The sequence below is a fragment of the Toxorhynchites rutilus genome, chromosome 3 (assembly GCF_029784135.1).
Source record: "Toxorhynchites rutilus septentrionalis strain SRP chromosome 3, ASM2978413v1, whole genome shotgun sequence".
Taxonomy (NCBI): Eukaryota; Metazoa; Arthropoda; class Insecta; order Diptera; family Culicidae; genus Toxorhynchites; species Toxorhynchites rutilus.
In genome coordinates this window covers 45,479,433-45,492,862 of record NC_073746.1, presented here as the reverse complement: position 1 = coordinate 45,492,862, position 13,430 = coordinate 45,479,433, and the positions used below count along the sequence as shown (strand labels likewise).

General features: G+C 40.8%; 1 protein-coding gene across 8 annotated transcripts in view; it reads left to right on the top strand.

Moving 5' to 3' along the window:
* LOC129779512 (serine proteinase stubble) overlaps window positions 1-13,102 on the top strand; it is a 90,489-nt gene extending 77,387 nt beyond the window's left edge. For 4 of the 8 annotated variants that reach the window (XM_055787023.1, XM_055787024.1, XM_055787028.1 and 1 more), the window contains 5 exons: window positions 10,456-10,986; window positions 11,364-11,541; window positions 11,610-11,757; window positions 12,183-12,332; window positions 12,401-13,102. In XM_055787023.1, coding sequence (XP_055642998.1) covers window positions 10,456-10,986; window positions 11,364-11,541; window positions 11,610-11,757; window positions 12,183-12,332; window positions 12,401-12,697 — 1,304 coding nt within the window. In that variant the 3' untranslated portion in view covers window positions 12,698-13,102. The remainder of the gene's footprint in view (window positions 1-10,455; window positions 10,987-11,363; window positions 11,542-11,609; window positions 11,758-12,182; window positions 12,333-12,400) is intronic. The other 4 variants (XM_055787030.1, XM_055787029.1, XM_055787027.1 and 1 more) reach the window with 3 other exon arrangements.
* Window positions 13,103-13,430: the final 328 nt, after the last annotated feature.

The window sequence follows — 13,430 nt, the reverse complement described above, 5'->3', positions numbered from 1 at the left end:
GAATGAAATAATATGAAATAAACTTCGTGTTTTCGCTTATCGTTTCGAATAAGACGGCCAATGATATATGAAAAGATATCAATAGAGTAGTTGATTTCGACACGTCGAAAACGAATCAATTCTCATGCTTTGATTGCTTTCGTTTTCTAATATTTTCGCTCCACCCTGTAGAGCGCTATGCATCGAATAAGATTGATGGATTTCCGAGTACAGATAGAGAGCAAAACGTGTATGTAAATAATTGCATGCTCCATCTGTTTAGAGTAACAAGTTCAAGTTTGATTAGTGTGTTTGGGATCGTGTTTCGTTTCATGCTGACCCCAAAATATGATGAAACGCGTGAAATTGGTGCTGGATGTGAAAGTATTTTTGTGGGCCAGATGAATTACACCATCTGTTTTTTCAACTGTAATAGTTCTCGTCATCAGCTAAGTTATTGAAGAAAAATAACGTCGTTTTCGATTTTTTAATAATATGAACACATGAAATCATTTATTTCTATATTATATATTCAATTATATATAGCGAAAAAACTGATTGTGTATATTGAGTCTGCCCAGTGTTTAGAAATATATCAGACTCAAGAGCTAATATTTGGAAAACAATCAAAGAACCAATTGTTTAAAAGACTGAATACGTATATTGCATAGCATATTGTGTCTCGCGTCAGTCCATAGCGTTGAGAAAGCGTTGAACACAAAGACTGACAGTTTCTACAATAAAAAAAAATTTAAAAAACGGCTAGAAAGAGCAGTAAGGCTCAACGTATCGAAGAAAATCAAAAAGCAAGTACCGTCGAGAAGGGTTAGAATAGGTCAAAACGGAGGACATTACTATTAGTAATATCTTGACAAATATTGCGAATATTTTCGAAAGCTATGAACCGTTTAGTGGGAGACATATTTTCACTACTTTCAATGTATAATACGAGGTGGCCTCCGTAGCCACATTGGTTGCGCGTTCGCTTAGTAAGCGATCGATCGTGAGTTCAAAACTCAGGGCCCTCATTGACCATCTTTGTGTTGTTACAGAATAGCTACGTCCACGCAACAATCATCAGCGATGGAGATCGATCCACGGTCGAAATAAGATCGATTCATCCATACAACTGCTCTGCTCTGCCAGACACATCGGGCTACTGTTCTATAAAAAACTCAACAATGATCAATCAACTGTCTCCGCTGTCCGGTGGTCCAACTGGATAATGGAAGAACAGAAAGAATACCCTTACGCCTAAATGGCTACTGTGTGAATGTACCATATGTAATGGTATAGAAGGAATACTGGCGAATGGCAACTGTTCAATATGCTAATTATAGATATAATAACCATGTGACATGTACACGATTAAAATTCGGCTCTGTTAAAGCTAAAATGCTAATGAGCCTTAAATAAATAAATGGGATAAAAAAAATGCATAATACTTAACTGTAGTACAATTAGTTATTGTTTAATTCATCGAAGTTTGATGTGTAAAAACATGTGTAAATACATCAAACTTTGATAAATTATTAAACAATAACTATTTGTACTACAGTTAAGTATTATGCATTGGAAGTAGTGAAACTATATCTCATACGAAACGGTTGGCGAAAGTTTGATGAATTTGGGGATTCTCTCAAAAATGTCTGATTCAGATAGCTTTTTATCAATACAAATGAAGAGTCAGGCGACTCTTTATTCTTTCGTTTTTTAACGCCTGAACAAATCGACAAAGTTCGAATAGTCAGATAGTTTTTTTTATCTCACGCTCTTACATATCTCTGGAAATTTGAAAGCTTTCAAGCACAGATTAAAAAAAATAGCGACCTTGGTCCCGAGACCATGAAAACTATAAAACACAAACACATAAAACACAAGTATGCTAGACATATCACTTTGCTCTTCTTCGTTATCCCTGGATTGCACGTGGAAGGTAATCCAAGATCCCCAATAATTTTATCGATCGCCAATGAATCAGGTTCTCGTGAGTCAGTCGATATTGCGTATGACCTCACGAAAAATATTGACTGGAGAAAATTTGCAGAAATAATATCTGAAGCACTTGTTTCAATGCATGAACTTCCTCCACTCGAAGAGTATAACTTTATATCGAGTTTGATTTACGAAAGCGCACTTCAAGCTCAAAAGAAACGTGTTCCTGCTACCACTTTCCGACGTCGTCCTCCATCACTTTGGTGGGACAAGGAGTGTTCAAAGGTCTACCTTGAAAAATCATCCGCTTTCAAAAAAATCAGGAAAACTGGATTAGTGGAATGGTTTCGAAAGTTCCAAGCTCTAGAAGCCAAACTAAAAGGTCTGATTAAAGCAAAAAAAGCGTGGATATTGGCGGAAGTTCGTCAATGGTTTGTCAAGGGAGACCGCTATGAGCACTCTATGGAATACGGCTAGGAGAATGCGTGGCTGGAACCATATAAATGAAAGTGAGGAATACTCTGACCGTTGGATTTTCAAATTTGCAAGAAAGGTTTGTCCCGATTCCGTTCCTGCACAAAACGTCGTACACGACATTCCGCTCCAAGGCGATTATGAGAATTTTTCGATGGTAGAATTCTCAATTGCCCTCCTCTCATGTAACTATTCAGCTCCGGGGTCGGACAAGATTAAACTCAACTTGTTGAAGAATCTTCCCGGCTTGGCGAAACAGCGTTTGCTGAACTTGCTCAACAAGTTTCTGGAGCTGAATATAGTCCCACATGACTGGAGACAAGTGAGAGTGATAGCCATTCGAAAACCCAACAAGCCGGCTTGCGATCACAACTCGTATAGGCCGATTGCAATGTTATCCTGTATTCGTAAATTGTTAGAGAAAATGATTCTACTTCGTTTGGATAAGTGGGTTGGAGCGAACAATTTGCTGTCAAAGACACAGTTTGGCTTCCGCCGAGGTAAAGGGACGAACGATTGTCTCGCGCTGCTTTCTTCTGAAATCCAAATCGCATTTGCTCGCAAAAAAACAAATGGCTTCCGTTTTTCTCGATATCAAAGGGGCATTTGATTCAGTTTCCATGGAAATTCTCTCAGAGAAGCTTCATAATCGTGGACTTTCGACTTTTTTTTATGGGCCTACCACAAGGCTCCTGCCTAAGCCCCCTCTTGTATAGTTTTTACGTCAATGATATGGATGATTGTCTAACTAGAAACTGCACGCTGAGACAACTTGCAGACGATGGAGTTATTTCCATTACGGGTACTAAACCCTTGCAAGATACCCTGAACAACCTGTTCACGTAGGCTCTCAAGCTGGGTATCGAATTCTCTACGGAGAAAACCGAAATGGGCGTTTTTTCTAGGAAGCACAAACCCGCCCAACCCGGCAAAGCGAGGCACTCGATATTTTTCAAATACCTTGGAGTATATTTTGACTCTAAATGTACCTGGGGAATACACACTGCGTATTTGAAACAGAAATGCCAGCAAAGAATCAATTTTCTCCAAACAATAACCGGTACATGGTGGGGTGCCCATCCAGGAGACCTCATTCAGTTGTACAAAACAACGATATTATCAGTGTTGGGATATGGCAGTTTTTGCTTCCGATCAGCTGCCAGGATTCATATTCTCAAGCTGGAGAGAAAACAATATCGTTGCCTGCGTATAGCCATGGGGTGTTTGCATTCGACACATACGATGAGTCTCGAAGTTTTGGCAGGAGTACCCCCGCTTACTTTTCGGTTCACAGAATTATCCTACAGATCTCATCCGTTGCAAGATCATGAATCCATTGATGATTGATAACTTCGAAAATCTACTCCAACTGACTCCTCAGTCAAGTTTTATGTCTTTATACCATGAGTACCTTAACCATGAAGTGCACCCTTCATCGGGCATCTCCAACCAAGTTTGCTTCCCATACTTTTGCAATTCCTCTGTCAATTTTGATCTGTCCATGCGACAAAAGATCCATGGAATCCCAGATAATCTACGCTCCGATTATATTCCGCCGATATTTTTGGCAGAATATGGGAAAGTTAGATCTGATAAAATGTTCTTTACTGACGGTTCATACATAAACGAGTCCACTGGCTTCGGCATCTTCAATGAAAATTCCAGTGCCTCTTTCAAACTCAAAGATCCTTGTTCCGTGTATGTCGCTGAAATGGGTGCGCTATACTATGCTCTAGGGATCATTGAAACACTGCCCATCGACCATTATTTTATTTTTTCAGACAGTCTTAGCTCAATAGAGGCAATCCGCTCAATGAAAGTTGATAAACGCTCATCTTATTTCCTAACAAGAATAAGACATCTATTGAGTGTTTTGGTCGAAAATGTATTCAAGATTACCTTAGCATGGCTTCCCTCTCATTGCTCGATTCCGGGGAATGAGAAAGCGGACTCGCTAGCTAAGGTGGGCGCTTCAGAAGGCACACTTTTTGAAAGGCAAATTGCTTATAACGAATTTTTTCACATTCCTCGTCAGGACACACTCGTTAGTTGGCAGCGCATGTGGAGTGAAAATGAGTTGGGTCGCTGGTTACACACGATTATCCCTAAGGTTTCGACGAAAGCTTGGTTTAAGGAATTGAATGTAGGTCGTGATTTCATTCGCGTGATATCTGGGCTTATCTCCAATCACTACAACCTAAACGCGCATCTCTATCGCATTGGGCTCGCAGCAAACAATCTTTGTGATTGTGGCGATGGCTACCACGACATCGAGCATATTGTCTGGTCGTGTATCCGGTTCCATGCTGCTCGCTCTCAGCTCTCTAGAGCACTGAGAGGAAAAAGCAGACAATCAGATATCCCCGTCCGGGATATCTTAGGTAGCCGTGATCCTGATCTTCTGCTTCATCTATACCTGTTCCTCAGAAACGCCGATGTCAACGTTTAATGATGTTTCCTTCGTTGTGTCCCTGTTTCATATCCCTCCTATCCGATCTATAAACTTTTACTTAGTCGCGGCAATACATACACACACTCTTTACAGATACACGGGCCAAAGGTTGTGCAGTCCACTGATGATTCAACAAGAGCCAAAGGTTGTACCGCTCATGACAACTCTACACGAGCTGATGATTGCGCCGGCTAATGACCATTCTATCCTGGATTCCTCGAGTCGAGAAGACGCTCCACGCTAGATATGGGGTACAGACTAGGGGGCGTTGCTGATTAATGGTCAGCTGCATCCCAAAAGGAAGTATCCCGTGTCGGGCACACGTACAGAGCATTGGAGACAGCAACATCACAATTACGAAAACACTTGTAATACTAATCTCGAGCCAACCGCGAGTAATCGGTTACATATTACTAACATAGTAATAAGGCAAACATTGTCGAAATATTGAACTCCCGGCCCCGTCAGGTTGACGCCCTATGAGCCTTAATAAAAATATATATTTTGGATTAAAAAAAAAATCAAAACTTAAGAATTTCGCCAGTCTAATATTTTTCTAAAAAAAACTAGCTAATTAGCTTTAATTTGATATGTCGACCATCTAAATCGATTCAGTTATTCACAAGTTATGAATTTTTGAAAAAAGTCATTTTTGGAAAAAAGGGAAAAATGTTGATTTCTCTGACCACCTTAAAATGGAAATGGCCACTCTAATGTAAAAATAGAAAAATACGAGTCTAATGTTTTGTGGTAAAGAACAAAATTACCATTTCTCATAGAGATCTGAGAACCAGTATATCGGTTTGACATGGAATAGCTGTATGTGTGAGTATCATCCCTCCTTACAATCGTCATATCCACAACCGCATACAAACGAAGGTTACGAATCGTTCGTTTCGAGGGTACGCATAGCATTTTTGTTCCTCTGGTACAATTTGCAATTTAGTGTTCCTCTAATTTACTCCAAACTTTGATCGATCGGCTAGAAAAACGGCTGAACGTATCAATATGAAACGTTCACAAGAGTTTATAGAATACACTAGGCTAAAAAAACTTGCTGACATTCGAACTTTCATTTGAAATTCATTTTCATTATTTTCAAGCAATTGTTAATTTTTATTCCTCATCTTGGATTTCGGTTCTGAGGATTCCAACGCTTTGCCTTGGAGCGCTGTTGCTTCGTTGTGCTGTTGTGGGGTTCGAAGAGACAGACGATGGCTCCTCATGAAGCTAGAATCCCAATCTCTTCCTGCCAGTTTTGCAACTTGGTTGAATTCGTGCTGGAGGTTGTAGGCTTCCGCAAAATCAAACGCCTGGCGCCGTAAATCTTTGAGAGTCATACCATAGAAAGCTGCGTCCAGTACCTTGCAGTGGTCCGCCAGATCCTCAGACTGCTCACTCGTAAATACATATCTGAACCGCTAGGTGCTCGCTGACACATCCCAGCAGAAGTAGAAATGCCAATAAAAGAAGATTAAAATCGAAAATCACTTTCTGATATGAGCCTCTTCCTCAGAGCTGATTCAGAAATACCGAGGTCTTCCGCAATCCGATGCTTCGAGACTCCCTCCCGAAGCCTCTGTCGGCCCGACAGCATTTCTGGAGTGCATTTCTTCAAATTAGTTTTCTTCTTATGGATTCCGTTAAAAATTTTGTTGAAAACATTTTATAATTTTTTTGAGAGCAAAATGCTGGTGCGAACTTTTGCCCCACAGCCACTGCGCACCTTTGCCCCACAAGCAACTGATCGAATTTAGAAAAAAAAGGTCTTGAACTTTTTTCACAAAAACGAATACGCACTAAAGGGCGAACACGAAATTATTGCGACACATTCAACAGGGCATAACTTTTTTACCATTGGGTAAAAATCAACCAAATTTTGCACACTTTCTCTTTGATGTGTATTGTCTACATGCTGTCAAACTCGAAGTTGTGTTTTTTGATTCAACGAAAATAGAGGTGAACCAACGCGAGTCGAGAGAACAAATTCTTCTCAAACACCTGGAATTTCCTGACCTGTCGCACCGGCAGTTGAAAATGTTGAACATTCACCATTCAACCGTCTCCAGAGTGTTGAAGCGGTTCCAGGAGCGGTTGACGTTGCACCACGGCAAAGGAGCTGGAAGAAAACCGGGACCGGAGAACAAATAGACGGAGAGAAAGATGAAGCGGATGATTAAAGCAAATCCCAACGTCTCAAGCCGTGATTTGGCTAAAAAGATCGACATGTCGCAGAGCTACGTCCAGAATGCAAAGAAGAGAGCTGGACTACATACATACAAGAGACAGAACTTCCCAAACCGCGATGAGCGGCAGCAATCGACGGCTAAAACTCGGACACGGAAGCTCTACGAGAAGATGCTGACAAAATATGGCTGCTGTGTGATGGACGGCGAAACGTATATAAAAGCCAATTTTAAGCAAATTCCGGGGTTGGAGTTTTTCACCGGCAAGAGCAAGTTCGATGTGGACGACAAATTTAAGAAGAAGAAAATGTCGAAGTTCGCCTCCAAATATCTCGTTTGGCAGGCCATCTGCTCTTGCGGACTGAGGAGTGAGTCTTTCGTGACAAAGGGCACAGTAAATGGCGAGATCTACAAATCTGAGTGCCTCGAGAAGCGCCTTTTGCCGTTCTTGCAGCAGCACGACGAAGCTACGCTATTTTGGCCATATTTGGCATCATGCTAAATGCTATTCTAAAAGTGTCCTGGAGTGGTATGAGGCCAATTCTGTCCATTTTTTTCCAAAGGACATGAACCCGCCAAACTGTCCGGAGCTGCGCCCGGTGGAGCAGTACTGGACAATAAGCGGGAACTTCGGAAGAGCAAGAAGACAGTCAAAGACGAGAAGGACATGTTAAGAAAATGGAAAAAAAAACTGAGAAACTGGTACCGGATGACACTGTAAAGACTTTGATGGAGGGCATCAAGCGAAAATGCGTTCAATTTTACACTCAAGGCTCCATCGATTAACTTTTCTTTTGATTTTTGAAGTAAATATGTGTATAAAACTACCCTAAAATTTTGATTTGATTCTAAACATTATAAGAAAATTGGCATGACATTTTCGGTGTCGCAATAATTCCGTGTTCGCCCCTTATCATCTACTATAGAATGAAGGTTGTTTTGAGCTTTCCAGTTATTTCAGGTAAATGAATCGTCATCTCCAAGACTTAAAAAATAGATCAAAACATCGCAAACTCTTTTCACCTCATGAATTTTTACCACTTTCATGAAATGTATCTTGTTTATATGTGTGAGCTGCTGGTGTAATAATGTATCAAACGAATACACTGTTGTCGATTTTTAAGGCTCGTTTGCTTCAAAATGACCAATGCGCACCTTTGCCCCGCACTACTACTACAATATTTTATATAGTGCTGGTAATTTGGTTTGGGGCACTTTCTACTTCCTTACCCAACCTATAAAAGCAAACGATATCCACTGAGCTCAGAAAAAAGTATTACATAAACAAGCGGATCATCGATTCGAAATATCTCATGAATTTGAAGCACATAACGAATCCTCACAATAAGGTTTTTTTCCAAAAACAATACAGATAGAATGACCGTATATTCGCTTTCCACTCGAGGTTGATTTAACATGAAATTACGGCTCGTACATAAATCATAGGAATAGGAAAATAAAACGACATGAGGGACAACATTAAATATCGGCGTTAAATCACCCTACTAATCTCGAGCCGTCCGCGTCCCAACCGCAGAATATATAAACTTTTAAATATAAAATTCAAAAGAAAATAACAGGATCGTGGATACCTAGCATTTATCAGGTATGGATTTGCGTTTGACTATCATTTGCCCTCAATGATCTGGATAACATGGGAATGGAAATGGGTACACGATCAGATAATACCCTCGATTCATGGAATCCATCACCGCATGAGTTCCTTGGTGCAAATCCAATGCGATATAGATACGCGTTTAGCCAATTAATGACTTTCAAAAATCTTGCCTCAAAGATCACCTTAGTAAGCTAGTCCACTTTATCATTCCTCGGAGTCAAGAAAAATCGAGTGATAGAAGGACATCCATACTAAGGTAACCACGAAAAAATTCTCGACCAAAACACTCAGCAGTTGGCTTATTCTTGTTAGAAAATGAGTGCTCATCATGATTCATTGACAGGACAACTTCAATTGAGCTGAGGCTGTTCGAAAAAATGAAATATTGATCGACGGACAATGTTTCAATGATATATGGCATTTAGTCTGCCACATATACGGAATTAGGATCTCAGAGTTTGAGAGCGGCACTGACTTTTTCATTGAAATGGATCCTTTTATAAAATAAAAGTTAAAAAATATTCTACCAGAGCAAACTTTGCGGTATTTCGTCAAACGGCTCAACTGCGGAAGAAAAAACATAAATGTTCAAAAAAACTGCTTATAAAATTTCAACTTTGAACATTGTTCTATTCATACTACACGATAATCTCACTTGATGTTTAAAACTAATGACTGATAGTCGATGTGACTTCTATTAGCTTCGAAGACCAACTGTTTGGTGCCCAGAATTCAATTGGTCCAAAAATTCTAGTAGCACTGAAAAATGCGTTTATTTCATCCAACATTGTTATCTGAGAACAATTCGACTATGCATCGCTGATCATGGTTTGGACAGGAATTTTGCTTGGGAGCGATCAATGACTCACGATTAAATTACGGACATGCAGTGAAATTCTCATTCCTCCATATATGCAGTTTCCGCTACTTCCGACCTGAGGATTTAAGTGTTTCATCGTTCATTCGAAATAAATGATATTTTTGTCCATTTATTTTTTCATGGTATATTCTTTTTGGCGATAATCAAAATTCCGTTGAACTTCAATTACAGTCTGTTTTGTCTTAAATTTGTGGTATAATTGAAGTGTCCAAATGCCCTCATTATCTGGGCAATTTGCATCTGAACAATCGTGAATTTGTTCCTCTTTTTAGATCATATTTCCTATTTTGATATTGTGCATGATTTTTCTCTATTTTTTTGTATTTGTTTCTTGAAATTATTCTCCGTTCATTAATAAACTTCAGATAAATTTTTTAATATGCTACTTTTTTATATTACTCGTTTGTTCAAATCAAAGAAAATTTTAAATCACTGGTCAATTTTCGCTCGGATTTATTGAAATATATGTTTCGTACTCTCTGAGAGCCGCACTATGCCCAAATGACAGCGAACCGAAGATTTGACATCGCAGGTTCTCCAAATGCCTATTTTCAGCAGGGCGCATTCAGATACATTTTACGTTTGAATTACCATTTTTGCCATTTTTTCAATTGTTCAATAACCATCATAGACAATAGTAGAAAAAACAAATCACCGCTGGTATAGATTGCGGCCCTAATTATCAATAACATATCCTTCTATTGATCATGCAGCGAATTTGGGATTTTCATATATTTTTCATCACATATGCTAAAACGATATGGAAATCGCCAAAACAAGACATACAGTGTTCACCAACACTCTCCCACAAATGTTCGAAACTATCCATCTGCAATACACACAAAAACACATCTTTTGTTCTGTGACTAAACGCTAGCAACACCTTAATGCATCCCTAAACATCCCTACCACTGCTTCACCCCACGTCTAGGTGACATTATTAATCTGTTCGACTTCTATCCATCACCATCGTCGTCGTCATCATCATCGTCGTCCTCGTCGTCGTCATCGTCTTCTTCATCCTCATCATCTTCCTCGTCGCACCCATCGCACTCACCTGGAGATCATTTGAATCGTCCACCGCTGACCACTCAACCAGCTCAAGCTCCAGCATACTCCGGCGGAGGCCACTACAATTCGAAACCTTCCTACCACCTGTACCCGGTGACTAGCACAAGCCCACCGGAGTGGAGCTACGAGAGCAATTATTTGGAGAACGGAGTGAACCCCCCGTATCACTTCGTTGGGGGAACTCTACACGAAGAGAATGGGCACGGTCCAACGGCAAGCGCTGTCTACAGCGACTCGGCGTTCAGCTTCGGTACGCGGCCCACCGTCGGGTCGATTTTCAGTAGCGGTGGAAGTGGCAACTCAAACGGTCCGATGGTACAGCGGCCGTCCAGTTACGGCGGCTACCAAGGTTCCAACCAGCAAGAGGACGATGGATTTGGAATCAAAAATGGTATTTGCAGTTCACGATTGCTCATTATCTCTCTCTGTATCTCGAGTAGAGTTGAACATCTGTCCGCTGTCCCGATTTTCTATATCCCCGTTGCACCTGTTTTCAAGCATTCCGTATTTTTTGGCACACAAAAGCTTATCATTCGGTGGATTTTAGCATACAACCAGAGCAACGCTCGTTTGTTGCATAAAGTACTAATGCACGCTTGAGTCAAAATCAGTCCGAGCACCTTATTAGAACCGTGGCACCCCCGCACCCCAGCATGTTCACCTCACTCGTTATTAATAATGTTCTTAACTGTTTAGAATAATCTGGATCGTTGAATCACATTCAAAATCACTAGTATCTCCTTTTTTCCTCTCACTCTCATCTTCCAGGTTGCGGTGAACTGTACACGCGAACCAATCGTATCGTCGGCGGCCATTCGACGGGTTTTGGTACACATCCCTGGCAGGCTGCCCTCATCAAGACGGGATTCCTCACGAAGAAACTGAGTTGTGGCGGAGCCCTGGTCTCGAACCGTTGGGTTGTCACGGCGGCTCACTGTGTTGCGACGTATAACCAAACTTACTTTTGTTTATTTGACGTATTGGAAAAAATCTCAAAACCTCCCTGCATTCTAGGACGCCGAATAGCAATCTGAAGGTTCGCCTGGGAGAGTGGGACGTGCGAGACCAGGATGAGCGGCTGAACCACGAGGAGTACAGTATCGAGAGGAAGGAAGTTCATCCCAGCTACTCACCGAGCGACTTCCGGAATGATATCGCACTGGTAGGTTCAATCATTCGGTTTTTTATTGACTGGTAGATTAAGATTCATCGGTTCCCGGTCAATTGAGCTTGGGGACGGGTTCTAAGCAACCATGGGAGCCAGTTGAGGTGTTTATTCCATCTGGCCAAAATGTAACTGGAGAATAATATCTCACAGTTTTGATGCATTGACCCGGATATCATTATCCAAAAAGTTGCATTCTTCTACACGATAAAGCCAAAACTATAGTTTAGTTGGAGAACTTATTGCCGAGTTTCACTAGAAAATTTTCTCTAATAATAAATGAGCCTTCATTGAATATTAGCTTTTTGAAATGCTTGCCTTTTGTGTTACTCGGAATTTCTTTCGTTAATTTAGGGTTATGGCTTTAGCAAAGCAGCAAAATCGTGTCCAGTTTGTGATAAATATGAAATTACACATTCCAGGTAAAGTTGGACCGCAAGGTAATCTTCCGTCAGCACATCCTGCCCGTGTGTCTCCCACCGAAACAAACCAAACTCGTGGGAAAGATGGCCACCGTTGCCGGTTGGGGCCGTACAAGGCACGGTCAGAGTACAGTTCCTTCGGTGCTACAGGTTTGTAATCCCCCACCCAAAATGCACAATGTTCCCATTAGTAACTGAATCTAATTCCCCCTTTTCAGGAGGTCGATGTCGAGGTGATACCGAATGACCGTTGCCAAAGGTGGTTCCGGGCGGCCGGACGGAGGGAGGTCATACACGATGTGTTTCTTTGCGCCGGCTACAAGGAAGGAGGTCGTGACAGCTGCCAGGGGGACTCCGGTGGGCCGCTGACGTTGAGTCTGGATGGCCGGAAAACACTGATCGGGCTGGTGTCCTGGGGAATTGGTTGCGGGCGGGAGCATTTACCGGGTGTTTACACCAACATACAGAAATTCGTGCCTTGGGTTGAGAAAGTTATGGGTAAGGAGTACTCTTGAAACGGTTACCGGATCAGATAGAGTATGCGTGTACATAGTCAGCAGAGGTGACGTATATTAAGAAGATCTAGGGTTAAGAATAACCGATATAATTTGAGAATCGAACATTTACCATTGATGTAAATTATTGGTATACGCTGTTATTGAAGCGCAACGTGCAGTAGAGTTTACCAGAATGGACGAAAAACCCCATAATGTCGTTCGAATTGCTCGCCGTTTTGAAAGTAGCCAATGAACATAGCGAAACAGTATTCTAATGATTCTTCTGTTTGAACGCTACAACGTAGTTATTTATTAGTAACTTATTTTAATTATATCATAAGACTTGTTCAACTACTGCTAGTACTGATTTTTACCATGCGAAATTAATTGTACCGAATAAGATATGATCCAGAATAAAACGAATATCAGACAATTGAGCGTTTAAGCAATAAACCCATCCGAAATGTATCCAAACGAGCATTGTGGTGAAAATGAAAATGCGTGTACCTAACTGAGAATTACAATCCCGGTAGATGTTTTTCATATCTATCTTCTGTATGTAAATAAATATGATTTGGTGTCCATATATCACGTTTGAACTAGAGAACGGCGATACAGACTTAAATAATTAGCATAAAACTAGCTGACCCGGTGAGCTTCGTCCCATTGATATCTTTATTTGAATAATTTCTGACACTAAAGTTTCCACAAAAATATTTTTCCTGTACGTGATCTATATTTGTGGAATATA